Source organism: Papio anubis, chromosome 8, assembly GCF_008728515.1.
Source record: "Papio anubis isolate 15944 chromosome 8, Panubis1.0, whole genome shotgun sequence".
Classification (NCBI taxonomy): Eukaryota; Metazoa; Chordata; class Mammalia; order Primates; family Cercopithecidae; genus Papio; species Papio anubis.
This window is the reverse complement of record NC_044983.1, coordinates 97616254-97643059: the sequence shown is the minus strand read 5'-3', so window position 1 is coordinate 97643059 and position 26806 is coordinate 97616254. Positions and strand designations below refer to the sequence as shown.

General features: G+C 41.4%; 2 protein-coding genes across 12 annotated transcripts in view; both read left to right on the top strand.

The window, feature by feature from the left end:
- UBR5 (ubiquitin protein ligase E3 component n-recognin 5) overlaps window positions 1-1355 on the top strand; it is a 154453-nt gene extending 153098 nt beyond the window's left edge. For 6 of the 8 annotated variants that reach the window (XR_002523917.2, XM_021942551.2, XM_021942550.2 and 3 more), the window contains one exon: window positions 187-815. Coding sequence is in view for 7 of the 8 variants with exons in the window: in XM_021942551.2 (XP_021798243.1) it covers window positions 187-399 (213 nt within the window). In the remaining variant the exon portion in view is untranslated. Of the gene's footprint in view, window positions 1-186 lie in introns of all 8 variants that reach the window. The other 2 variants (XM_017962206.3, XM_021942549.2) reach the window with 2 other exon arrangements.
- Window positions 1356-12779: 11424 nt separating this feature from the next.
- RRM2B (ribonucleotide reductase regulatory TP53 inducible subunit M2B) overlaps window positions 12780-26806 on the top strand; it is a 38455-nt gene continuing 24428 nt past the window's right edge. Inside the window, exons 1-2 of one of the 4 annotated variants that reach the window (XM_031669696.1) lie at window positions 12780-12891; window positions 22183-22338. In XM_031669696.1, coding sequence (XP_031525556.1) covers window positions 22297-22338 — 42 coding nt within the window. In that variant the 5' untranslated portion in view covers window positions 12780-12891; window positions 22183-22296. Of the gene's footprint in view, window positions 12892-13452; window positions 13680-14117; window positions 14319-22182; window positions 22339-26806 lie in introns of those variants that run through there. The other 3 variants (XM_031669697.1, XM_003903040.4, XM_009213449.4) reach the window with 3 other exon arrangements.

Below are 26806 nucleotides of genomic sequence, written 5' to 3'. Positions count from 1 at the left end.
ACTCCCTTGGGGAAAAAAAAACAACAAAAACCTGTCTTGAGGTATGAATGATCCCTTTCCTTTTTAGTATAAGAAAATATATTTAAAACCCAATTCAAAATAATATCTCCTTTCATAACAATAGGGCTTTGTGTATATATTGCCAGAGTTAAGAGTTAAATATTAACCTGTTAAATTCCTGTTTAGGTTTACTTTTGGACATCAAGCCCATCATTGCCAGCCAGTGAAGAAGGATTCCAGCCTATGCCCTCAATCACAATAAGACCACCAGATGACCAACATCTTCCTACTGCAAATACTTGCATTTCTCGACTTTACGTCCCACTCTATTCCTCTAAACAGATTCTCAAACAGAAATTGTTACTCGCCATTAAGACCAAGAATTTTGGTTTTGTGTAGAGTATAAAAAGTGTGTATTGCTGTGTAATATTACTAGCGAATTTTGTAGATTTTTTCCATTTGTCTATAAAAGTTTATGGAAGTTAATGCTGTCATACCCCCCTGGTGGTACCTTAAAGAGATAAAATGCAGACATTCCTTTCTCAGTTTATAGCTTAAAGGCCTGAGGAGCACTAGCAACATTTGGCTATATTGGTTTGCTAGTCACCAACTTCTGGGTCTAACCCCAGCCAAAGATGACAGCAGAACAACATAATTTACACTGTGATTTATCTTTTTGCTGAGGGGGAAAAAATGTAAATGTTCTGAAAATTCACTGCTGCCTTTGTGGAAACTGTTTCAGCAAAGGTTCTTGTATAGAGGGAATAGGGAATTTCAAAATAAAAAATTAAGTATGTTCTGTGTTTTCATTTTAACTTTTTTTATGGTGTTTAATTTGTGGTTGGCTGCAATTGTGTATCATGTATATGGAACTTGTAAAAAAGTTCGACATTCAGATCTTAAGAGATGAAATCACTTTTACCTACAAAAACCACTTTTATTGCGGTTTGACTGCATTGAGCTCTAGGATATTAAATGATATCACTAATATTTTGCATGTAATTTGCTCATTTGAGTGAGGGCACTTTTTTTGTACATATGATGGGGCCAATGCACAATACTTTAATCACAATCAACTTTTTCTTTGTATCCCTATTTCAACGAGCAGTCAGTCAAGAGGTTACTGCACTTCAGTTCTAACTAGACATTTGTACTAAGGTATTTCAGTTATGTAAACTCAGCCTGGGCACTTTCTGATAACTGTAAAATGTTTTATAAGATCATGATTATTGAAGATACATTTTGGAAAATTTTAAATGTTCGTGAGCAGCTTAACTACTTTTGTATCTAGCCTTTTTTAAGTATCTTGTTACATTTACTTTTTTAAATAAAGAAATTACAGAAGAAATGTCAAGTAATATTGAAGAAACAATAGTTTTTATTTATGTAGTTGTACATTTTTAAACTAAGGGCAATACACTGACATGGCTATGTGCATAAAAATTTTGATTTAAAGAACTGGAAGTTTATATACACCTGGACTATAAGAAACAGAAGAAAATCAGTCCACATTTTACAGTTAGCAGAGAATCCTAAATGGCACTGGCCTGGCCACCTTTTCTTTTTACAAATGGGGGAAGTGAAGTGTGACCCCTTACTTGGTATAGGAAGTTAACTTACACCTAATAACTGACAGGTTTTTTTTTGATGACCCATTAATTATGTAGCCTAGGATTAATATCCCAAAATTACTCTGGTTTAAGTAGCTTTATTCAGTGGCATAATAATACTGTTTTCTTCACTAAGTCTTCAGTGAAGTGACTTAAAACAGTCACTTTACATATTAAAAATGAGGAGAGCAATTCTCTGGAATCTCTCAGTTCCTTTGTAGGACTTCTGGCCTTGAGGATAGTCTTCATGTTCAAAGGCACTATGCTTTTATTATATAACTTCCTTCAGAAGACTGAACCACATGATATTCTCAGCCCTGTTAACACTAAAAATATTTAAAGCTGAATGATAGTAGTGACTCATTGTATTACTTAAAACTTATATAACACGCTGTATTAGATGTGTGTAAATTAGCCAAAGGTTATTTTACAAAGTGAGACATTGGTTTTTATGTCTAAATGCTATTTCTGAATAAATGAAATAGTAATTAGATCACGAGCTGATTAGCATCAATGTGTTTGAAAGATATAAAACTTATATATCACCTTAACCTCTGTATGCACATGATGGGATTGATAAAATATTAAATGAGAACAAACTAGGTATGATTAGGACATTTGAAACCCTAATTGTGAATTTATTTTTAATAGTTACTGAAATGAAAATATTTAAAATAATGCACAATGTCTTAAGTCTTCCTAAATCAAGATTTTGGTTAAAAAATACTTTTAGTAATATTAAAAACAGATTTTTTTTTAAGTAAATCATAAAATGGTTCTAAATGTAAAATAAAGACATGTAAAATAAAGTTCTCTTTTGGTCTTGTTTAGTGTTTAAATCTAACAATTGAAAACAAATTTAGGAAGAGAAGACCAAGGATGAACTTTACTGAGTGTTTTCAGAGTTTGCTACTACTATTTTTTTCCCTAAATCATCTGAATACCAAGACTACCCAGAATAATGGATAACTGGGGCAGACTTGAGAGGGTATTTTAAAGGAATGATTTCACTATTTAGTAGCTGCCCCCAAACAACATCCCTCCCATAAAGCTACTATTTTTACATGTTTAAAGGTAGTCAGCAATTCCTATATTTAAACTCAAGTTGAGATAATCCCTTGAGGCAGTAGTTTCCATGCGTCTGTAGTAAGATTCAGTTGTAGAGTCTGTTAATGCAGATTCTTAAGCATTCCTCATCCTCTTGCCTCCTTTCTGATTCAGTAAGTCTTCGGTAGAGGCCAGAAATCTTCGTTCAGATTATCCCAGGTGATTGTGAAACACTGCCCAAAGAATATTTCCTTTCTATTTACAAATATAAATGTCCCGCTGAAAGCTCCGGAGAGACAAACCTTTCCTACTTACAACTACTTACAACCTATGGAAAAGTACATCTGTTGAGAAACTAGTCCTAGATTGGATTCTTCCTCCTGATAAGGGGCTGGTTGAAGTGCTTTCAATAGACTGTGCTTGGGTAGTGAATGAAAATATTTTTACTGTTTATATCAACCTATATAAGTAGGCATAAACAGATTATTTAAACACCATTTGATTACCACAGAAGTGATAGTTTTATGAAAAACAATAGGAATGTATTTAAAATGTGACTTTTAAATTTACCTCAAGGTATCTTGGATTAAACAAAGTATCTTCTGTTTCTCTAAATTACTTTTATCATAGTACTTAGTATGTGCCATGCATCTTGTTGAGTGTTCCACATACATTATTTTACCCCGTGAGAAAGAGACTATTATGATCCTCAAGAGGAATGGAGACACAGGTTAAACAACTTCCGCAAAGTTACACAGCTAATTAGTGCTAAAGTGAGGTACAACTCCAAGCATTCTGGAACTTGCATATACTACACGTTGTGCAGTACTATTCTGTGGAAGCTATAAGTGAGTTGATCATAGGATAATCAAACATTCCAATGAAAGTCCTGGCTGCATTATGAAAAGGCAGTAATTCATACATTTTTGCTAAATATTTCTAAAAAACACTTTTGTCCTGCGCAATTATCCCCAAGGATAACAATTTGAACTCTGATAATATAAGAACTGTCTAAAATCATCCATGGTACCTTAAAGTGAAAAGCTAACTTTTTGTTCTTAAGTTTTCTCATAAGGTATAAAGAGCTGCTTGCTCTAAAAGGGCAGATGTGTGTGTTTCATGGGTAAAATAACTCAGTTTTCTAAATCTTTTTCAGACTCTATTTCTAGCTGCTAAACTTTAAATCAGTGTTTAAACTTTAAATCAGCTACAGGCTGACTTTGATACAAGTAGGATCTCTTCAGGAAAAACATTACCAGCCCATGTACTTGTATCTGAAATGCTGTCTTCAATGGGGAAGATGAAATTTGGCTATTTATGATGTTTAAATGCATTGTGATTCTCTGGCAAGCTTATGGCATGGTTCTGGTTAGATGTGTTTTGAGTTAGCCCTAAGAAACTATCTGTAAACAAAGTGCCTCAGGCTCCCAGGTAGCCGACTACGTTTTTATATGTTCAGTTTTGTCTAGTGAAATCACAGGCACTGTTACTACCTGTAGAAATGGAAGGCTTATATGACAATCACCTTTAATACATTTACTTTTTAGTACCTTTATGGAACAAATACCTGAATTTGTGTTGTTTTCTTTAAAATTCTGCCTACATAAAAACAGTCATAGTGATCCTCAACTACCAAGAAACAGGTTGGGGTATGGAAGAGTGAGTAAAAACAAAACAGTCAACCCGGCGACGTGGCTCACGCCTGTAATCCCAACACTTTGGGAGGCCGAGGCGGGCGGATCATGAGGTCAGGAGATCGAGACCATCCTGGCTAACACGGTGAAACCCCATCTCTACTAAAAATAAAAAAATTAGCTGGGTGTGGTGGCGCGTGCCTGTAATCCCAGCTACTTGGGAGGCTGAGGCAGGAGTATCACTTGAACCAGGGGTTCGGAGGTTGCAGTGAGATGAGATCACGCCACTGCACTCCAGCCTGGAGACAGAGCCAGACTCCGTCTCAAAAAAAAAAAAAAAAAAAAGTCATAGTAACCTCAAAATATAGGCACTGAAGTCCAAGTACAGTGATTAGAAGGAGAGGGTTTAATTCTTAAGAGTTTTTGATCATCAGGTTCCTGCTTTAACACAGACCAGAAATAGCGAAATTAAGATCAAGGAAGCTAGAAAACATTAAAAAACACAACAGAATTAAGCCATTTAATGTAGAAACATTTGGTTAGCACCAGGTCTAGAAGTCTGAATACTGCAAATATTGCGCCTGCTACATAAGGATGACATGCCATCAGCCTTACCCAATTCAAACATAGCACTCAAGGCTAACATTTACGTCAGGATAGTTATCCACTCAAAACTGTTCTATATGCTCTGGAAGAAAGTGGAGAAGCATGCATTTAAAAAGATACGTCCAATGTTGATAAAGTTTAAGATGTTAAAAGAAATTCTGTAACCTGAAATACAGGGCCTTGATCAAAGTAAGCACTTTTTTTTTTTTTGAGATGGAGTCTCGCTCTTTTGCCCAGGCTGGAGTGCAGAGGTGCAATCTTGGCTCACTGCATCCTCTGCCTCCCAGGCTCAAGCAATTCTCGCACCTCAGTCTCCTGAGTAGCTGGGATTACAGGCACTCACCATCATGCTGGGCCAATTTTTGTATTTTTGTAGAGACGGGGTTTCACCATGTTGGCCAGGCTGGTCTTGAACTCATGACCTCAGGTGATTAGCCCGTCTCGGCATCCCAAAGTGCTGGGATTACAGGCGTGAGCCACCGCACCTGGCCCTCACTCATAATTTTTGAATGAAAGAATTTATTTATAAAAGGTGCCAAATATCTGGAACCACTATATTACCTATAATAAGTGCATCAGTAGAGCACTATATAGAAAAGCTATGGTCCTTGACTTGGATGAGATGTACGTTTTCTTGATCACATGAACTTCTTGGAAGCATTGTAAAACACTGATTCTCTTATTTTTAAAATAAAACTTCAGCAGATCTTGGGACACCTGTTTAAGGGAGGCAAAATCTTGCCAAGTTTAAGGTACAGCAGCTGAAGTGTTTAAGTGATCTGAGAAAGTGAAAAAGAACTATGGTTTCTGGGCAAATTTTGGTCATTCTGTACTTTCCCCTACTGCTAATGCCCTAAACCAATGCAAGTTAAGTACAGTAACAAGAGGGCCCCTGCCCTCCCACAGCTATGACTTCACCTTAACAGCTTCACAGATATTCCAACTCTCACCACTCTTGGTCCATCCATGTACTATCCAAAACTAGTTTACGTGCTCACTGTCTGACTTCTCCTAGTGACCCTCCACAATAGCAGAGGCTATCAGAAACTCTATCCTTGTTCGCTTCTCTTAAGCCCAGTGTGTACCACAATGCCTGGTCAAAAATAATTTATGAATCAGTAAATTATCTAGTTCCCATATCAGAAATGTGGAATCATTCAATTCCCTCTTTACCCCTATGTTCATATTAACCATCAAGCCCTACAGTTACTAAATATTGAACTCTTGAGTTAATCTACTTCTCTCCACATCCACATCCACCACCTTCTACCTAGATTATGTCAATAGCTTACTAACTGGTTTCTGTTTGTTTTGTTTCCTTTAATATGTAGAGGCAGAACAAGTTCTAAAATGCATATTAATCATTTTACTCCCTCACCTGTTTAAAATACACTGACTTTCCACAGATGGCTAATGTAAAATGAAGTTCAAACTCGACAAGGCCCTTCATGATTGGTATCCTGCTTTACAGCCTTATATTTACTTGCTATCTTGTTATACTGAAAGACTTGCAGTTCCCTGGTAGGTTATGACCTCTGTCACCTTGGAGACTGTATAAATACTGCTCCCTCTGACCTTACTGCCCACTCTCCATGGCCCCTCATCTTGGAATGGTTAGTTCCTATTCATAATTCAGAATCCGGTTTACCCACCTCTTTGAGGTGCTCTCCTTGACCTGCCCTCCACCCTCCACCTTGACAAAGCTGTCTTTCTTTCTTTGTACTCCCTCTGAATAACGTGTCTGCTTGATTTCCCCTTCTACTCTGTAGGTTTCTATAGTGTAGGAACTCCATCTCAATTACCTTTTCCTCTACTCTAAGTTCCTTTAGTGTAGGAACTCCATCTCAATTACCGTTTACTCTAAGTTCCTTTAGTGTAGGAACTGCATCTCAATTACCTTTTCCTCTATTCTAGGTTCCTTTACTGTAGGAACTCCATCTCAATTACCTTTTCCTCTCCAGTGCCCAGTAGAATGTTAAAATTCATTCAATGGATTCAAATGACCAACTTCAATGCAATTTAGGAACATACTGTTGTAACTTGTTGATTTTATCTCACCTGGAACTCTGCACCTTTGAAGTGTTGTCTTATTATCCAACTCTTATGACCCAAAACTCCTGTCTTTCCAATGCTCTCACACTTATGAGTAAAAGAAAATTGCCTCACTTCTTTTTTTCTGCATTTAGCCTCGACATATTAGCAACTTATTCTGAAATAGTTAAGAGGGAAAATGTTCTTTGTACTAAACTTGAAATTTTTTAGAAAAAATATATATTGCTTGCTAATTCTTTTGCAAAAACTGCTTTACTTACTATTAATGTGAAGGGTTGCTAAGTATGGCTTTCAGGTTGTCACAGTTGGATCAGATCTACGGCTGAGCCCATCAGTTCTGAACCACATAACTAGAAACCCCCAACTGGATTTCATGAGAATCATCATCTTGACATGTCCAAACAACTCACTGTCTTCCTACTAAGACTTCATTGGCAAAAGGCACTGCTAACTGCCTAGTCTCTGGATTAGAAACTTGTAGTCATTGACAGGCACGGTGGCTCATGCCTGTAATCCCAGCACTTCGGGAGGCTGAGGCAGGCAGATCACCTGAGGTCGGGAGTTCGAGACCAGCCTGACCAACATGGAGAAATCTCGTCTCTACTAAAAATACAAAAATTAGCCGGGCATGGTGGCACATGCCTGTAATCCCAGCTACTTGAGAGGCTGAGGCAGGGCAATTGCTTGAACTCAGGAGGCGGAGGTTGCAGTGAGCCGAGATTGTGCCATTACACTCCAACCTGGGCAACAAGAACAAAACTACATCTCAAAAAAAAAAAAAAAAAAAGAAGAAGGAAAAAAGAAACTTATAGTCATCCTAGAATCCTCCCTCTACCCTAAAGTCCATATCCAACCACTGATCAAGTCATCTTGAGTACATTTACTTAACTCACATGCACGGATTCTTCTTGCATTCCTCACTACCACTGCCTTATTTCAAGCTTGCTTTATCCTGCACTTGGCCTATTCCAATTAGCTCTAAACCAACCTAACTCCAAAATTCTCACCTTCCTTCACACTGGAGGCCTTCCTGAATTATAAAAGAATGGCTCATTAAATATAGACCTGTTTAGTGGTTTTCAAACTAGGGTTCAGGATCTGCCAATTTTCCACAAGCATCTTATTTTGATTCTTAATATACATGCAGTATCTTGAATTACCTGGTTAACCATTTATGATGGCACTTATGTCAAATAGACAAAAATTTAAAGAATAGAATTTAATATGTAAATGACACATTTGTTCCTTATGAAAGGCAACTGATAAAAAGAGTTATAGAAAAAGTTATCTATCCCATGGCTAGGATGCAAAAAAAACATGCTTCATTAATGGTCACTATAAAATTCACACTGATGCAATATAGTTTCAGCAAAGCAACATCATCATTCATTGCTTTTGGTTGCAAACTGGAATTTTATCATTTCTATCGTCTTGTTTGTATTTAATTTATAAATCTACTTTTAGTTGTGTAAAGCTCCAAGAATAAGGAGTTTGTTACTGGTCTTAGGTTTGTACATACTTAAGTAACAATACATATGTAGTTTAAGTCAGTATCAAAGTGGCTGTGAAAATTTTTTTATTTAAAAGGGGTTGAGGTCAGGCATGGTGGCTCACACCTGTAATTCCAGCACTTTGGGAGGCCAGGGGAGGCCCATCACTTGAGGTCAGGAATTTGAGACCAGCCTGGTCAACATGGTGAAAACCCATCTCTACAAAAATACAAAAATTAGCTGGACATAGTGGCGCGTGCCTATAGTCTCAGCTACTCAGAGGCTGAGGCAGGAGAACCCCTTGAATCTGGGAGGCGGAGATGGCAGTGAGCTGAGATCACGCTACTGCACTCCAGTCTGGGCGACAGAGTCGAGACTCTGTCTCAAAAAAAAAAAAAAAAAAGGCAGGGGTGTTGAGACATCAAGCTTGAGAAATGGGTCACCGGGCGGATCACAAGGTCAAGGGATCAAAACGACCCTTGCTAACATGGTGAAACCCTGTCTCTACTAAAAATACAAAAAATTAGCCAGACGTGGTAGTGCGTGCCTCTAATCCCAGCTACTCAGGAGGCTGAGGCAGGAGAAACGCTTGAATCCAGAAGGCGGAGGTTGTAGTAAGCCGAGATTGTGCCACTGCACTCCAGCCGGGCGCCCAAGCAAGACTCCGTCTCAAACAAACAAAAAAAAGTTAGTATTGATGGCCCATATGCAAAAGAAAGCACATTAGACATCACCTTTTAATGGGAGGTGTATCCAAGTTCTGGAACAGCATATGGTACCAGAAATAGTGTATGGCCATTTTTGGAAAATAAAACATGCCATAAAGTCCATATGAAGATGCAGAATCCTCTTACTCCTTGAGATCTTTCAGTTGCACACGTTGTTGTTTTCATTTGCTCTCCCAATAACTTTGAACATCCTGGGGGAAACTCATCCAGACTACACTATTCTAAGTACTGTTGTGTGTTTTTGCTATGTTATTTAAGAATATTCAATTCTGCCACAGAAATTGAGAGAAACTAAGTATGGGAGCAAATGACTTGTTAGACATAATGAAATTTGTAAGATGTATTATGTATAAATAATTATGTTGTGAGGCATGTTAAAAATAGGATGAACGGAACATATGTGTATTGAACATACACAAAAATAATGGAACACATGAGAGTTCCATTTTTAGATTAAAAGGGCAGGAAAGACCAAGTAAATCTTTTTTTTTTTTTTTTTTTTTTTTTGAGATGGAGTTTCGCTCTTGTTTCCCAAGCTGGAGTGCAGTGGTGCAATCGTGGCTCATCACAACTTCCGCCTCCCAGGTTCAAGCAATTCTCCTGCCTCAGCCTCCCGAGTAGCTGGGATTACAGGCTTGCACCACCACGCCCGGCTAATTTTATATTTTTAGTAGAGACTGGGTTTCTCCACGTTGGCCAGGCTGGTCTTGAACTCCTGACCTCAGGTGATCCGCCAGCTTCGGCCTCCCAAAGTGCTGGGATTACAGGCGTGAGCCACCGTGCCCAGCCCCCAGTAAATCTTAAATATTCATAAGGGAATGATCATGTTACTGCCAGATTGACAACTACGTTATCCCTAAATCAGCCACTCACTGGTGAGATCCACTCTGGCCCCACACGTGCTCTGTCCAAGAAACACAGATACCATCCATAACTGCTCAGTAGGTTTATTATAACTGGTTATAAATCCAGTTATAGCTGGAGTCAGGTTCCAGCAGTTCTCCAAAAGAAAAATGTGTGCTGGCTCCACCTTCTACCTGCTGAGCACTCTTGCTCATCCTCACTATGGTCCTCATAGTGACCATATGGTCCTTCCACCAGCAAGGAAGGCTGATGCATCAAACAGTACATGAACAGTAACATTAAGATTCAGACGGTATAATCCTTCCACTCTCTCCCCTTCCCACATCCTAACCAAAATATGTTAGTCCCCTCAATCTCTTTCCCCTTGCTGTTATGTTTTAAAATGATTTAATAGGGTACAGCTTGTATGCTTGTTTGGCACAGAACTGACACCCATTTTGTGAAGTGGCAGCTAAGAAGACTGGCTGACGGAAAGCCCAAGGAAGGAGGCAAGATCGAGAACAACAATCCTATTAATTTGAAAGTGGCAGGGCAGAATGGGTCTGTGGTGCAGTTTAAGATTAAAAGGCATATTCCAGCTGGGCGCAGTAGCTCACACTTGTAATCCCAGCACTTTGGGAGGCCAAAGCGGGCGGATCACTTGAGGTTAGGAGTTCGACATCAGCCTGGCCAACATGGTGAAACTCCGTTTCTACTAAAAAAATACAAAAATTAGCTGGGTGTAGTGGCAGGCGCCTGTAATCCCAGCTACTTGGGAAGCTGAGGCAGGAGAATCACTTGAACCTGGGAGGCAGAGGCTGCGGTGAGCCAAGATCCCGCCACTGCACTCCAGCCTGGGTGACAGAATGAGACTCCATCTTAAAAAAAAAAAAAAGGCATATACTGCTTAGTAAATTAATGAAAGCCTATTGTGAACAGGGTTAGGCAATGAGGCTGATCAGATTCTAGACTTCATGTGCAACCAATCAATGAAATGGACACACCTGTAAAGTAGGAGAGGGAGGCTAAAGATACAATTAATGTGTTCCAAGGACAGGAGGTCTTGACTGAAAAAGGAGTCTGCTACTTTAATACAGAACTCTGTTCTTAGGTACCAAGAATGTATTTTCATTTAGAAAACTGCAATTTGGTTCCACCACACCCTGACTACTATAATTTTCTCTATCCTTTCATTTTCCTCTTCCCCATTACTTTATTGTATGTAAAGTATATATTAGTTACAATGTAACTATGTAAACAATTAAATGTGTAACTACAAGATCTCTAGGAGTAACAGAATTCTACATCTTCATATAGTCTTTATGGCATATTGTATACGCCATAGTTATAATGCATAAAAGCGTAGTGCATTTTTTAACCAAATGGCCAATGTTATCTTTTGATCCACATCAAATGAAGACAGGATGGGGGAAGAAATATGGTTTTGTGAAGAATCCCTTCTCCATTAGTGCCATGCTCATTGAGGTCTTATCTTTATATTTGTTATTTTGCTCCATTTTAACAACAACAAAAAACAACCCACACATAAAACAAACAAAACACCATAACAATTTTTGCCTATCTTCTTCAGTTGAAGAATTGTAATGTATTTCGTTTACGACTGCAAAGCCAAGGACATTTTTTTTGTTTTGTTTTGTTTTTTGAGACGGAGTTTCGCTCTTGACATCAAGGCAGGAGTGCAATGGCGCGATCTAAGCTCACTGCAACCTCTGCCTCCCGGATTCAAGCGATTCTCCTGCCTCGGCCTCTCAAGTAGCTGGAATTATAGGCATGCGCCACCACGACCAGCTAATTTTTGTATTTTTAGTAGAGATGGGGTTTTGCCATGTTGGTCAGGCTGGTCTCGAACTCCTGGTCTCGAGTTCCATGACCCTCTGGGATGGCCTGACTTGTACGTGGAAGCTACCATTGCATCAAGGTAATTTCCCACCCCATAAGTGTTTTAACAAGTAATATATTATTAAATTCACACAACAACCTTATGAGGAAGGGATTATTATTCTTACCCTGTAGATGAGAAAGCTGAGTCTCAGAGAGGTTGACCCAAGGTAGCATGGCTAACAAGTGAGGGAACTAGAATGCATGCCCACGATGATTCTTTTTCACCAAACTCATTCATGTTTGTATCATGAATGCCTAAACATGATGCCCGACACACAATATTGTTTGATGACATTAAGTGAATGAATCTGATTATTTGCCAAGTGGCCTATAGTAAATTGAGACTCAGTTGCTTAGTAGAATCTATGTGGCTATTAAAGTTCACAGATGAAAAAAATTTCACTTAGCATTTGACCCCAGTAGTTGCTTTAAGAAGGACTGTCTACCCCCACTCTATGGCAGGTTTGAGAAAGAGCTTTCGGCATTTTCAACGCTTACAGTGAGATCTTGATCCTATTTACCATCCTTCAGCCATCCACAAAACAGGTGCATGCTGTTCGGGTCACGGCAAGATCCCGTCAGTCTTTCAGCTTCAAACTACTTAAATCTCTCTTCCATTTTATTTTTGTTAGACCAAACTATTTTTTTTCAAAACAATTTTTTTTTTTTCAAAATGTTTTCCTGACTTTAGTAACTTGTCCCTCTCCCCCTCACTCACCCGCATTCACACACACACTTTCCCCCAGCCACTTCCCCTTTTCGGTTGCTTACGCACGAAACCAGCCAGCCCTTTCCCTACCGAAGTGTTTGGCGGTGTAGCTGCCCCGTCCCCGGCGCTTCACACAGCAACAGCGCGTTCTCTTGGCCTCCCGCAGTGTCTCAGGACAGGCCGGGCTAGCGCAAAGCACCGTGTTCCTGGTGCACCACGAGGGTGAGCTCGGGAATCTCAAGCCGACCTGCAAGACACCTGCCGCACCAGGTGGCTAGAACCCGGGGAGGGCGAGGCGAGGTGGGACCGGGCAGGGTGGGCAGCGAGCCGACTCCCTCACGGGGCCGGCAGTAAAAAGAGACCGCGAGGGCTCTAGGCGATGTCCTCAGGAGTGGGCGCCCGGAGGGGGCGAGCGGAGGAGGCGGGACCGATGCGGTGAGGTGGGGCCAGCTGGAGTAGGCTGGGCCGTCCAGAGCCGGCGGCGTCCCTCAGGGGAAAGCCGGGCCACTGGGCGGTGCAATAGAGTAAGGCGGGGCCAGCGGAGGCGGGGAGATTTCCTTAGGCCGCAGGCGGGGAAGTGGGGCTGGCCGGGATAGGCGGAGCCCCGAGGCAGGGGAGGCGGGGCCTGCCGAGACTGGGAGAATCCCTAAGGCCGCAGGCTGGGAGGCAGGGCGGGCAGAGACTGGGAGGATCCCTTAGGCCGCAGGTTGGGGAAGCGGGTCGGCCCGGGCGGGGAGATTCCCTTAGGCCGCAGGCGGGGAGGCGGGGCTGGCCGAGGTTAGGCGGAGCCCCGAGGTGGGGGAGGCGGGGCCAGGCCGGCGCTGGGAGAGTCACTCGATGGACTGGCGAGAAAGCAGGGCCGGCGCGGCGGGGCGGGGCCGGCCGGGTCCCTAGCGCTGGGGGCGGGGCGGACCCAGCGGACCAGCGGACCACCTGCGGCCTGTCGTAGTTGGAGGTAGCCTGCTTAGCTCAGTTCCCTCAGCGCCTGTAGCTTCGGCGGAGTCTGCGCGATGGGTGACCCGGAAAGGCCGGAAGCGGCCGGGCTGGATCTGGATGAGGTAAATGTTGCTGTCGCTTCTTCCCCCTCCCCGCAGACACGCCAGCCCGTTAGATTGCAAGTTGCAGGACCGCTGTAGGAAATGTTATTCGTCGCGGTCAGGACAGGCCTGTCCGCCCTCCCTCGCCGCAGCCTGGCTTCGTCGTTGCGAGCGCCGAGGAGGCCGTCCCCGGGGAGGGCGGAGGAAGGAGCTGACTTTGGGTTTGCGTCCCGCTCCGCTGCTCTGCCCCGGAGCCAGCCAAGGACGACGCTTGGAGGCCTCAGGCCGGCGTGAGACTTACCCCTGCGTTTATCCGCCTCACGCTCTCCCACCCTCCTTCCCTGTTTTGGAGCCCTGGCTAGGGAAACTGAGGCAAGGAAAGAGGACTGTGGCGGCTCTGCTGGAGAGGTGCAGACCATTTGGGATGGAGAACGCGTGTGGAAATTGACACAGGTGGATGGGGTGAAGATGACACGTAGAAGGGGACACGAAATCCTCATGACCTCCTCCCAATGAAAAAATCAGAGTAGGAGGCCGGTTTTGCTCCGGCCCGGCTCCTTAACTAACTGAATCTTGGAGTCACTTTCTTCCTTTATACAATGGAAGTGATACTTCACAGAGAATTAAGGAAAATGCTTTATGCAAAGTGCCACGAAAGTTGTAAGTGCTTTTAAGCCTAAGTTGTTCATCCTGTCCACAGATCTTACGCTGATAAAAGTACCTAAAATAAACCAGAATTTGTTAGACTCTAGGATTGTATGGTAGTTCAAACTGTTGCTATATAATTTGCAAACTGTCATTTTGCAAATACTTCTAAGTCGTTTGTGAACAAGAGAAATGCTTTTTGTACTACTGGAACCTGTTGCTGTGGTGTCTTGTTTTAATACTGTGAAGATTTGGAGGAAACAAACGTTTCCACCCCCAAGAAATTCATGCTTGGCCCTACATTTCTTTGGAAAGTTGTAGATTCCAGGTTTGGGATTTTATTTTATTTGACTTGATTTTTGTAAGCATTTAGTAACTAACTGTAAATATCCCTCAAGCTTTTTCTTCCTGTTTTTAAACAAATGCGTTTAGTACCAACTTCCTTACTCAAAGGGGAAAATTCAGACTTTGCTGTTTATGCTAATGACACCAGCAGTGATTCAGGCTTAACACCTGGATATTAAATTTTATTTATTACTCCTACCTCGATACAGACCCGCAAAGACAGACAGAATTTTAGATTCAGAATGAATTTTAGTGGTCCAAAAGTTTTTAACTTGAGATGCTGGGATGCCTGAAGCACTTTGTTTTTCTAGATGCCAGAGTGCATACGTGGTAGGAGACCTACATCAGACTTACTTGGAGTATTTTGTAAAAAATGTAAATTGCTGGACCCACACCCCAAACATAGTGAATCAAAATCTCTTGAGATCTGCATTTTTAACAAGTACTTCAGCTGATCCTGGTACACATATTAAAACAAAAACAAAAACCCCCTACTGTGTTAAAGAGTCCATAGGTAGACTAGAAGGGACTTTATAAGTCTGAAGTGGTATGTAGATTTTCTATGTGCAGATGTTAATCTTCTGAGAAAGGGGTCCATAGTTTTTGTCAATTTCTCAGAGTTAACTATTGCTAATGTAATTCGTAGTCTATTTTCAACGTAAAGTTTAGGCCAGAAAACATTAAATGGCATGCCCAGGACTCAGTAGTGGAGCTAAATTTAAAACCAAGTTCTTGCACCTGGGCCAGTATCCCATTTGTTCTGTCAGATTTTGTGGGATGAAAATGATACTTACAAGTAGTGTATGACTATGACAACATGCAGATATTTTACAGAAGTAGAAGAGACATAAAGGCAAAGAAACAGAAGTGGTAGAATTGGGGCTGGATGAGAGGTAAGAGCCTGGTATGATGCCAGCCTAGACTGGGGCATCATAGATGCTTGCTGGGGAATCTTGACCTAAATTGTTGTCCTGACATGCCCAGGCATATCTCCCAACTGGATGACCAGAAATTGAGTCAGTCAGAAACTGAAAGTACCATTCTGGAAAAGACAGTAGAATGTCACTAAGGAATGCCTACTTCTAAACTTTATTTCAAATTCTCATCGCTTCACACCTGTGCAGCTACAATAATTTTGTTGTTTCTCTATCTCCTATATTACCTGCCATTCAATCCTAATTACCATTGCCAAGTTAATCCTTCATTAGACCAGTGCCTCTGTGTTACTGACCCTGTAACCCCCAAAAAACTCCCAAAAGGGGCGCAGTTCCTACCAAAAAGCCTGGCCAACACCTTAGGCTGGTGAAGTCTTGTTGAAGCTGCTTTTTTCATGCTAACTGCCACATCTTTATTCAAGTCCTCATTTCCATCTTTGAAATTAGTTCCTTAGTTGCTTGCAAAATCTAGTTTTTTATCAATTAATCCTATACGTGGGTTTCTGATTAGTCTTCCTAATGCAACCTCTATTCATGTTAATTCCCATTCAGAAACTCTCCATGACTATTTGTTCCCCCAGATCTGTGGGGTACAGATTTTCAAACTGTACCCTGCAGTGAACGCCAGCAAATGGGGGCAAATGGGGAGAATTGGAGTATGAGCCTTCCAGACCTCCAATGTTTGAAGATCTTTGGCCATAAAATTGATTCCTAACTTCTTAGTCTGATTTATCTTAAAAGTCTGGATCCTTTGCTTTAGCAAATCACATCATTCCTACTTTTGCTTTTCCTTGTCCTGCATCCATTTCAGTCTGTTTTAATCTCAGCTGGCTCCTCTTCTTTCATCTGCCCTTTAAATATCAGCATTCTCTAAAGCTGTATCCTCAGTTGTGTTGCTACTCTGTATGTTCTCTCTGGATAATCACATCCATTCCCTTGGCAACCACTAATGGGATCTCCATCACTCCTGTTCTGCAGTGTTATATTTTTAACTGCTTACTGGACATCTTGAAACTGAATTCATTATATTTTTCCTTTCTTTTCTTTTTTCTTTTTTTTTTTTTTTGAGCCAGAGTCTCACTCTGTTGCCAGGCTGGAGTGCAGTGGCACCATCTCGCCTCACTGCAACCTCTGCCTCCTGGGTTCAAGTGATTCTCCTGCCTCAGCCTCCCGAGTAGCTGGGATTACAGGTGCACGCCACCATGCCCAGATAATTTTTGTATTTTTAGTAGAGACGGGATTTCGCCATGTTGACCAAGATGGTCTCAATCTCTTGACCTGGTGATCCGCCCGCCTTGGCCTCCCAAAGTGCTGGGATTACAGGCGTGAGCCACCGCACACGACCTGAATTCGTTATCTTTTCTAATGACCTAGTTGACTTTGTAAGGATATTGTGTTTGTAACTTTGTTGTTATCACCTGGCTTGGTGGGAGGAGTTAAACTTCTGTTAAACATCTAATGTGAGAAGCAAAATTTTTGTCTGATTTATTCATTTATTCTCCAGGTACTGAGCACCTTCTATGTATTTTTTATGTCTTGTTATCACCCAGTTACTGGAGCTGGAAACATCAAGGGCATCTTTAACTGTTCCTTGTCCCCTTGTCCCAAATTCAAATTTTTAGCAAGAATAATTCATTCTACTTCTGAATATCACTTAAATCAATTTTTTTGTGTGTTTCTAGTTCAGGCAAGAGATGGGTAGTACAATAATCTTTTCATTGTTCTATCTGCCTCTAATTTCTCTTCTAATCTAGCAATGTTTCTACAAAAGCAATCTTAAAACATACATCTGATTATGTTATTTGCCTGATTAAAAACCTTGAGTGGCTCCCAATAGCATACATGTTAGAGTTATTAGATGCCAAAGTGTTTTATATATAAGCAGCCCACTTCGACCTGCTCCACAATTTTTTAAAAATCAGATTACTACTAACCAATTTTGCTCCTTTACTAACCCTATAAAAATATAGATACCCATGAGCTTTGAAGTTTCTGTGGCTAGTAGGCTGCTCTCTCATGCATCCATATATTTCTTTTTGTTTTGTTTTGTTTTTTGAGATGGAGTCTTGCTCTGTTGCCCAGGCTGGAGTGCAGTGATCTTGGTTCGTTGCAACCTCTGCCTCCTGGGTTCAAGCAGTCTTCCCACCTCAGCCTCCCAAGTAGCTGGAATTACAAGCACGCGCCGGCACGCGTGGCTAATTTTTGTATTTTTAGTAAAGATGGGGTTTCAACATGTTGGCCAGGCTGGTCTTGGACTCCTGACCTCAAGTGATCTGCCCGCCTACCTTAGCCTTCCAAAATGCTGGGATTACAGGCATGAGCCACCACACCTGGCCAGCCACCACATCCAGCTGGCACCAATATATTTCTGTTCCCACTAGAGGCTGGGTGAGGTGGCTCATACCTGTACTCCCAGCACTTTGGGAGGCTGTAGCAGGAGGATCGCTTGAGGCCAGGAGTTCGAGACCAGCCTAGGCAACATAGCAAGACCCCATCTCTACAAAAATTAAAAAAAATTAACTAGGCATGTGTCTGTAGTCCCAGCTATTCTGCAGGCTGAGGCAGGAAGATCCCTAGAGCCCAGGAATTTGATGCTGCAGTGAGCTATGATCATACCACTGCACTCCAGGCTGGGTGAAAGAGCAATACTCTGTCTCTAAAAAAAGAAAAATTTTAAAGCTAGAAAGTGTAGGTGATACATTATAGTGTGGAATATTCAAAACACTTGGGGCTTTAGTCGGTGAGCCAAGTTTAAAAAAGTTTGACCATATGGCAGAAGATTAGTAAAAATAAATATAAATAAATGTATGTGTTTAGGCTGGGCACAGTGGCTCACACCTGTAATCCCAGCACTTTGGGAGCCTGAGGCGGGTAAATCACCTGAGGTCAGAAGTTTGAGACCAGCCTGGCCAACATGGTGAAACCCCATCTCTACTAAAAGTGCCATAGTTAGCTGGGCATGGTGGCGGGCACTTGTAATCCCAGCTACTCAGGAGGCTGAGGCAGAAGAATTGCTTGAACCGGGAGACGGAGGTTGCAGTGAGCCGAGATCATGCCATTGCACTCTAGCCTGGGTGACAGAGCGAGACTGTCTCAAAAAAAAAAATGATGTGTTTAAGTCACATAGTTTAAGGAATACACCATTTTCTTATGATTCCTACCTTTAGCCAATTTTCAAGTACCTGTTTGGATTGCTTTGCATAATAAAGCCTCTACTGTATTATTGTCACTATAAATATTCTTTTTTCAATTTTGTTTGGCTTTGGAAAAAAAATTAAAAGCTTGGTTCAACTCTGAAAAATCCGTACAAATGGTTACAGGGTTTTAAATTCTTTTTTTTTTTTTTTTTTTTGAGACGGAGTCTTGCTGTGTCACCCAGGCTGGAGTGCAGTGGCGCGATCTCGGCTCACTGCAAGCTCCGCCTCCTGGGTTTACGCCATTCTCCTGCCTCAGCCTCCGAGTAGCTGGGACTACAGGCGCCCGCCACCACGCCCGGCTAGTTTTTTGTATTTTTAGTAGAGACGGGGTTTCACCATGTTAGCCAGGATGGTCTCGATCTCCTGACCTCGTGATCCACCCGCCTTGGCCTCCCAAAGTGCTGGGATTACAGGGTTGAGCCACCGCGCCCGGCCTAAATTTTTTTTTTTAACTGCCTATTTTTCACTCTCATGGTATTCTTCAGTTAAGCAGAGATACCAAGAGAAACTTTCATCTGAGGTCATCCAAAAAAAAAAAAAAAAAGATAACCTGGAAACACAAGTTTATGCATTGATGATTTGCTGATTTCCTTTCTGTACAGTATAAAACATTTGTTTTGGTTATTTTTATTACTATTTTAAAAGGATAAAAACATTTAAAAGTGAAATTTTCTCCTGGTGTTTGTGACATTAAGGGGATCACAGAGTTCACTGGGAAGTGTTCTCTGCTGCCTTTTAGGTTTCATCTCCTCCCATTGTCCCCCACTACCATGAAGTCCAGACTTCTAGTTCTTCAAATAGAAAATGACTTCTAATTCTTCAAAAATGTCACATACCATCATACCTTTTTTTTTTTTTTTTTGAGATGGAGTCTTGCTGTGTCGCCAGGCTTGAGTGCAGTGGCGTGATCTCAGCTCACTGCAACCTCTGCCTCCCAGGTTCAAGTGATTCTCCTGCCTCAGCCTTCCGAGTAGCTGGGACTACAGGCACGTGCCACCACACCCAGCTCATTTTTGTACTTTTAGTGGAGAGGGGGTTTCACCACATTGGCCAGGATGGTCTCGATCTCTTGACCTCATGATCCGCCCGCCTCGGCCTCCCAAAGTGCTAGGATTATAGGCATGAGCCACTGTGCCCTGCTCATCATATCTTTTTTCACATTGTTTTTTTCTTCTAAAATATGGGTTGTTAGATTAGGTCCACAGATGGTACTCTGGAGAGCCTAGAGTTTCAAGATGCATGAAATTTCTGAAGTTGTATTTAAATGTATGTTTGCGCACGTATCTAAGCATTATGAAATAATATGTCATCTCTAGCCCAGCTCAAGGGTTGATGTTGGTTAACCTCCTTCTCTTCACATTGCAAAATCCTTTGTAATACACTCCTAATCCAGCTCCTCCTCTTAATCTACAGGTTTTCAGGATAGAACAGGGGAATGTATATACAAATGTGACTTTCATTCTAACTTAAAGGTACTAGTCTTCAGCAGATCATTTATTTATCATAATTTAAAAACTTCATTCATCATCAGGGCATTTGGTGCTGAAGAGTGACTACTTGTGGTGTCCTTCCCAACTTTCAGTAACAAAAGTATGGAAGTTCCCAACTTTCATACTTTCAGTATATCCCAAATTTCAGTAACAAAACTAGCAAAGGCCAGGAGTTTGAGACCAGTCTGGGCAGCATAGCATGATGCCCATCTCTACAAAAAATTTAAAAATTATCCAGGCGTGGTGATGTGTGCACATAGTCCTAGCTACTTGGGAGGCTGAGACAGGAGTATCACTTGAGCACAGGAGTTTGAGACTGCAGTGATCTGTGATCACACTGCTATGATCTATATACTCTAGCCTGGGTGACAGAGCAAGACCCAGTCTTAAAAAAAAAATTACTCAAATGTTTGTGGAATGAGTACCAACTAAGTGCCAGGTACTGTGCTAAGCACAGGGATTCTACAAGGGGGAAATGGTTTTTACTTTCAAGAAGCACAGGAAACTATAGACAATTAACAGGGAATTACATTGCAATGAGCTATGTACTTATATCTAGAACCTAACCCAGGCCTTTGGGGTAATATGAAGAGGGGAAAACGTGATTGATTTAGTGGTTATTGTGTTGTGTCACTGATGTATTGAGGTCCTATGTTAAATTACAATTTTCTAAAGGTACCTAGAAATCTGAGTACAGGAAGAAGAGAAATTAGCAGCCCATTTACTTAGCTAACATGCTTGGCACGATACTAAGTTCTGGGAACATCACAACAAATAAAAATTGGTTCCTCTTCTCCAGGGCTCAAGTGTTGTATCTGAGGAGGCCCACACCTTTAAACAAATAGTTAAAATCAAGACAATCTGTACTGTGATGGCAGTAGGTATAAAGCATGCAAGTCCCCCTGTATTTGCATAGCCTTATGCTTGTATTTTGGGCTTTCTTCTTGCTAAGGCTTAGCCTCCTCCTCTATAACACTTGCTTTGGTGAGGTGACAATGGGTGGAGGCTGGAGTAAGGAACATAATGGGCCTGTCACAGTAGAGAGAGACAGTTTTGGTTAGGAGTCTAGAATTTGTATGTGTTCTAATCCTGGTTTATACATGTTTAGCTTATTGGTCTGTCCTTTGTTTATACTCATTCTCATGCATGTGCGACTCTTCTGATCCTCTTCTGATGTTCCCGCTATTTTAAATATATATACATGGCACCATTTGCTCTTAGAGTGCAGTCATATTTTGAAGCAGTATGAATACAGGTTTGTGTTTCTCATTTTATTCACAAAGCTTTGAGACAGCCCACAGTGAGATCATATGCAGTAATGTTAAAATGTAAATAGAAGTAACAAATTGGAGTATCAGAAGGTTAAGATGAACAAAGGTTAAGTTGTAGGTAATGAGTTTTCAGATAAATATTATAGTATTTCAGTGAAGAGCAGAAAGAAAAAACATTAAAATAAAGTAGCTTATACCAGTAGCTTATTCATTCCAGCATTCTATATCAGAGAGACTCTAAAGGGACATTTTGTTCACAAACTTAGAAATTTGTCCATCATGACATTTATGGATCTAGCTTTCTACTTATCCTCAAACTAGCAATAATTACAATAATTTTTGAGTGCTTATTGTATACCAGGCTTTGTTTAAAGCACTTTTAATCATCAGAATAAACCTATGAGGCAGGAATTACTTTACAGCTGAGGAGACTGAGGGTTAGAGAAGTTAAGCAGCTTCCTATGGTGACACACGCACTTCCTAACAGTATTAGTCAGCTACCAGGTAACAGTAAGGATTCAACCCAGGCAGACAGGCTCTCAAACCAGTGCCGTCTCCCTGACTTCCCTAGATGTATGTTTAGGTATGAATAAAGGAGAAATGTCTATATAAAAAGCATGTTTGTACTTTATTTTTCAAAGAGATCATCTTCAGATACCAACGACAATGAAATAAAGTCAAATGAAGAGCCCCTCCTAAGAAAGAGTTCTCGCCGGTTTGTCATCTTTCCAATCCAGTACCCTGATATTTGGAAAATGTATAAACAGGCACAGGCTTCCTTCTGGACAGCGGAAGAGGTACGTGGCATTGCCTTCATAGCATTCATGTCCTATAGTGCAGTGTTCCTTTCTTGTTTTACAGGATATTGAAAAACTTTAACTTATACGTTGAAGAAGATCAGTTGCAGAAGATAAGTTTTGGAATTACTGAGACTAAATACGATGTTCTCAATGTTTTAGTTTAGATTACTATCTATAAACTAGTTTTCTGCTGCAACAATGGCATCTAATTCTCCCAGATTTTTATTTCCAATGTATTAGAACATTTTCTTTTTTCTTTTTCTTTTCTTTTTTTTTTCTTTTTGAGACAGAGTCTCACTCTGTCACCCAGGCTAGAGTGCAGTGGCACGATCTCGGCTCACTGCAAACTCCACCTCCCGGGTTCAAGCGATTCTCCTGCCTCAGCCTCCCGAGAGCTGGGATTACAGGCACCCACTGCCACGCCCGGCTAAGTTTTGTATTTATAGTAGAGATGGGGTTTCACCATGTTGGCCAGGCTGGTCTCAAACTCCTGACCTTGTGATCCATCCACTTCAGCCTCCCAAAGTGCTGGGATTACAGGCGTGAGCCACCGCGCCCGGCCAACATTTTCAAATTTTAAACAGACTTTGAGTTTGATATGGCCAAGTAAGACTAGTCTCACTAGTCTTATAAGGTCGGCAGAATAAGTAAAATTGCAGCTCTAGTCAAAAAATGAGTGAAAGCTGGAGCAACTCTGCTTCCAACTGAGAGACTTATCTGATTGTACAAAGGGAGGCGCTGCATGAAGAGTTTGATCTTCAAACTCTTCATGGACTCACTCCTGAGTCAGCCAGGTGGAATTCACAGTGCTGCTCCCAGTTTGGCCGTGCCCTCAGCTACATCAGACGTGACAGAGTTGCCACTGAAAGACCAGCTGTAGAATGCTTTCTGTTAATTCCACCTAGGAGATCAGTTGAACACAGCAAACTAGAAAATATTTGCTGGTTGGTAAGGACAGTGGTCATGAAAATGATTGCCCTGTAGTCTAACTGAACAAATAGTTATTGTCTTGATCTTTGATGGGTGTTACCTGTACAGCACTCTTGTTCTGTATATGTTCGTATATGTATCTTTTTAGATAGATGTATCTATTTGGATAGATAGATTTGAATCTATCTATTTTTTCAAGAAGTTAATTCTATAAATGTTAAACACATGCTGTTAAGAATGCAGGCTATGGGGTCAGACTGCCTAGGTACAAATCCTGTGCCACTACTTACTAGATATGGGACTGGGAAAGTTGCATGACCTCTCTGTGTATCCTCATCAGTAAATTGGGCTAGTTGTACTTGGCTATTTGGGTTGTTATGAGGATTAATGAGATGTTTAAAATGGTAGTTGGCACTTAGTAAGCACTAAATAAATGTAAACTATTATTTTATGCACAGAAGGGGGAAAATTTAACTGAGAAATCAGAAGGCACCAATGTTTGAAGTTCTATTACACTAATTTTACCCATTTGCCATCTTTGTTACATTGTAGTGTTATATATTGTCAACATCTTTGTTATATTATAGTTGACATATACAGCAAAAAACCAAACCACACAAAAACAAACACCCAATATTTTCATACTGGGTCATAATGCTCGACACACCTGACTGTCCCTAACTGTCTGTGGTTTTTAGAAAGTTTTTTTGTACGATACAGTTCAGAGAACAAGTGGAATACACAGGTGGCTTTTTGGTTCATCATGTTAAAAAGGTACTTAGGATTCTTAGGATTCTTGAAATTCATTTGGAAATTAACTTGCATCCTTTAGCAAAGATAATATGTGACCTGTAACAAAGAAGCACTAATTTTTAAAAACTGAAATCTACAGGTTGATACATGTTTTTTAGGTAATTATAGGAAGATTCAAATACGTATTTTGAAGATAAGTCAAACACATTTTTAGTTCCACATATTTTTCATTTACAAATTATGTAAATTACCATTTGATAAGCTTAAATGGTTGAGCTTAATTCTTAAATATGGCTGATCAACAGAAACCCTGATCAAAAGACAAAAGTCTGGGGTTTGGGACTTTTTTCTTTAAAGCCACTCAGGCAATTACGATAATTATATAGTTTGGATTTTGGAATCAGTATTTAAATGATGAAATTGAGAATTTGCTCAAATAAGAAAAAGCTAGGCAGGAAGGAAATATGACTAATGTAGTGTAAATAAAATTTACAAGACCTTTGAAAGTGAGTGTTCAAAGACATAATTTTAATATTTAAAAGGAAGCATCTTACAATATTAACATTTAATATCAAACATATATTTTATGTGGCTCACACCTGTAATCCCAGCACTTTGGGAGGCTAAGGTGGACAGATCACTTGAGGTCAGGAGTTCGAGACCAGCCCGGACAACATGGTAAAACCCTGTCTCTACTAAAAATACAAAAATTAGCCAGGTGTGGCAGCAGGTGCCTATAATCCCAGCTACTCGGAGGTTGAGGCAGGAGAATCGCGTGAGCCCGGGTAGCAGAGGCTGCAGTGAGCCAAGATCATGCCACTGTATTCCAGCCTGGGCAACAGAGTGAGACTGTCTCAAAAAAAAAAAAAAAGTGAGGGGTTATAGTATACTAGAATGAAGAAGATGTCCTTCAGTTAAACCTAAGTTGCGCTTTTAATAGAACAGAACTTGATTTTTAGGTTGCATATTAAAAGATGAAGACAAATGTTTCCTCCACCCTGCTCCGTTGTATCCCCAGTGCTTAGCACAGTGTCAGGTGTGCAGTAAGTGCTCAGCAAACACTTAAAGAATAAATTAATGGGAAAAAGGGTTTGGAAAATAGCGTAAGTACTCAGCAAACACTTAAAGAATAAATCAATGGGAAAAAGGGTTTGGAAAATAGCATGTGATTAAAAAGTTGGGACATTAAGTCCTTTTTGGAAAGGTCAAAGAGATTGAGGCTTTGTGTTTTTTGTTTTGTTATTGTTGTTGTTTCGAGACAGAGTTTCTCTCTGTTGCCAAGTGGCACAATCTTGGCTCACTACAACTTCCGCCTCCTGGGTTCAAGTGATTCTCCTGCCTCAGCCTCCCAATGTCCCCTGGGCTGGAGTGCAGTGGCGCAATCTCAGCTCACTGCAACCTCTGCCTCCCAGGTTCAAGCGATTCTTCTGCCTCAGCCTCCCAAGTAGCTGGGATTACAAGCACCTGCCTCCACGCCCAGCTAATTATTTTTATTTTTAGTAGAGACGGGGTTTCACCATGTTGGCCAGACTGGTCTTGAATGCCTGACCTTGTGATCTGCGTGCCTCGGCCTCCCAAAGTGCTGGGATTACAGGCATGAGCTACTGTGCCAAGGTGAGGCTTTGTTAGAGTAAATAGAAGAAAGGCAAAAGACAAGGACAGTTACATATTTCAACTGTTTATGAAGTTAATCCTGAGAAATATTTAAAAGATTTTTTCTGACAAAATTGAAGCAGGATAGTTTCTCTGATCCCTTCGCAGGTGGGAACTGGAATGCACATGCTGGAGCTAGCTGGCCGCTTTGGCGCTGGCAGGGGCAAACTCCACTCACTTGAACCCACTGTGCTCAACCCCTTGAGGGAGGGAGCATGCAGGTGAGCAGGTGCAGGAGCTTGGGCAAGTTCTTTTGGGCACCAGCAGGAGCAAAACTCCATGCAGGCCTCGTGGCAGTATCTGTGGGGAGTACCCACAACCCTTGAAGACCCAGAAGGAATGTGTTATAGTCAACTCTCTTTTAGCTTTTGCTGTCCGTGGATGGCTTGTTTTAACAGTTCAGTGGGCCATCTGCCTTTTCACATGAAACAGTTGGTCTCCACCAGTGAGGGCAGAGGGTCAGTGTGACAGCCTTTAGCATCCACACCTGTGGCACCCGAGCTCTTGTTCAGCATCCAGGAAAAATCAGATTACATGAACAAATCGAAGGGTGGTGAATACAGAGGATTTTATTGCTGATGAAAGTGGCTCTCAGTGGGAAGGGGAGCTGGAAAGAGGATAGAGTGGACTCCTCTCCAAAGGATGCTGTCAAGCTGTCCCTCTGAAGTTAAGCTGCTTCTCTCTGATGTTCAACCATAGTCTCTGTCATCCAGCTGCTTCTCCTCTTCTCCTCTCCTCTTCTCTGCTGGTAGAGCCTGGGGTTTTTATGGGCATAGGGTGGGGTAGCAGGGCCACGGGTGGTTTTGGAAAAGGCAACATTCGAGTGGGAGAACAGGAATGCATGTTGTCACTTTGGGCTGCAGTTCCAGGATTGAGGGTGGAGCCCTCGCCGGGGACCACCTTCTTCTGCCCAGAATTTCCCTGCCTCCTGTCCCTGTCAAAATGATGTCTACATATGCTGTGTGATGCTGTTTGGAGGTGGGATCTTGGGAGGTAATTAGATCATGTGGGTGGAGCCCTCATGAATAGGATTAGTGCCCTTATAAGAAGAGACATGAGAGATATGATCTCTCTCTCTCTGCTATGTCAGGATACAGCAAGAAGGTGGCCATCTGTAAATTAGGAAGAG